At 42.0% G+C, this 1,357-nt stretch overlaps 1 protein-coding gene across 1 annotated transcript in view; it reads right to left on the reverse strand.

Annotated features, from left to right (window-relative positions):
* The window catches only part of LOC103370874 (calcium-dependent secretion activator 2-like), a gene marked incomplete at its 5' end in the record, with an annotated part of 106,571 nt that continues 105,214 nt past the window's right edge, over positions 1-1,357 (reverse strand). Inside the window, 2 exons of the mRNA XM_008300046.1 lie at positions 1-430; positions 1,118-1,222. Of these exons, the coding sequence (XP_008298268.1) occupies positions 260-430; positions 1,118-1,222 (276 nt within the window). The remainder of the gene's footprint in view (positions 431-1,117; positions 1,223-1,357) is intronic.

Here is a 1,357-nt window from a genome sequence, read left to right on the forward strand (position 1 = left end):
TCTTTTAATTCTGAACAATCTTGTCTATTTGTCAAAAATGCAACGGCAGTTTTGTTCAGCAGCAATCGATTTCTTTTTATTCTCAGCAACACCATGATAACATATGTTGGGTATCTGTTCTATCAAGTTTTGTGGGAACTCGGTGAATTGTAATACCGTATAACTGCCTGTGATGGAAGGTCCTGATCTGGCAGAGAGGATGATCAATCAAGTAGTAACAGGGTGGGTGAAAGGAGGTGTGATATGTGTATGTGAGTGTTTAGTCCTCTTCCTCATCACTGTCTCTCATGCTGATGCCCTGCAGGCCATCACCTGCCTTAACGGCCACTGTCGCTTCCTCCACCGTCAGCCTGTTGTAGATGGTCTCGTAGCTCTTATTGTTCAGCGTGCCATCCAGGACACCCTGCAGCCTGAAGTCACGGTAGGTTTTCTGTTGAGGTGGGAGGGTGGGGAGTGAGTAAAAGGAGAAGGTAAAAACAGAGAGCATCTTAGGAATGTAGTGAGCAAGAGGAGGCGGCTGCCATTCAGCGCTCGAAAGGACAAAAGCGGGAAGATTGAGGCTCAAGGACGCGTAGATTCTTTTATGTGTTGGACCAAGAAGGCAGACTGAGGCGTCTGAGGGGTTTTTACCTTCAGTCAGGAGTTATTATCATTCCTTGTCTCCTTGCTTTCAAGTTTAACTCTGTACATTAGCAAACTATGAAAAGACAAAAGCCACAGGAAGCAGCATCACACAGTTGAGCAGTTGTCTCTTTCGTGTCTAGCTGGCCATTCCAACTGCTGCTTTCAAGGACACTTTATCACGGTTTGATTTATCTTTAGTTTTTTTCTCTTTTTTTCCCTCTTCATTGTCAGTTCTGACTGTTTTAAAATGAATAAGCCACAATTTAAGAGGTTTATTTATTTCACGGTAGGAAAGTCTTAGGCTCAGTCACTGCCGCTCTTTTCAAACAGTCCAGAATAGGAGACTTTGAATCTGGTGCATAAGAGTAACCTGTTACTGAATGACACGCATGGTTCCCTTTTGGAAAAAAAAATAAAAAATAAAAAACTCAACACGAAAATCAGTTTGTTTGTTTTTTGACAGAAGTTGTGGTGTCTGTAAACATTTGTTTACCTTCACAATCTTGATGAGTGTTTTCAGTTGGTACATGTGGAGCTGCAGGTCCAGTCTGTCAGTCAGCCAAACACACACCGCCTTCATAGAGCCAGTGTACCATTGCTGTACAAAGCAAAAAAAAAAAAAAAGAAAGAAAGGAAAACAAAGACAAGGTTTCCAATTATTACCCAAACTGTGTAAACATGTGAACATCCATCACAGCTTATTGATGCATCTCTTACTTCAAGTTTGACCCAC

This window comes from Stegastes partitus, unplaced genomic scaffold (genome assembly GCF_000690725.1).
Source record: "Stegastes partitus isolate 25-593 unplaced genomic scaffold, Stegastes_partitus-1.0.2 Scaffold1493, whole genome shotgun sequence".
Classification (NCBI taxonomy): domain Eukaryota; kingdom Metazoa; phylum Chordata; class Actinopteri; family Pomacentridae; genus Stegastes; species Stegastes partitus.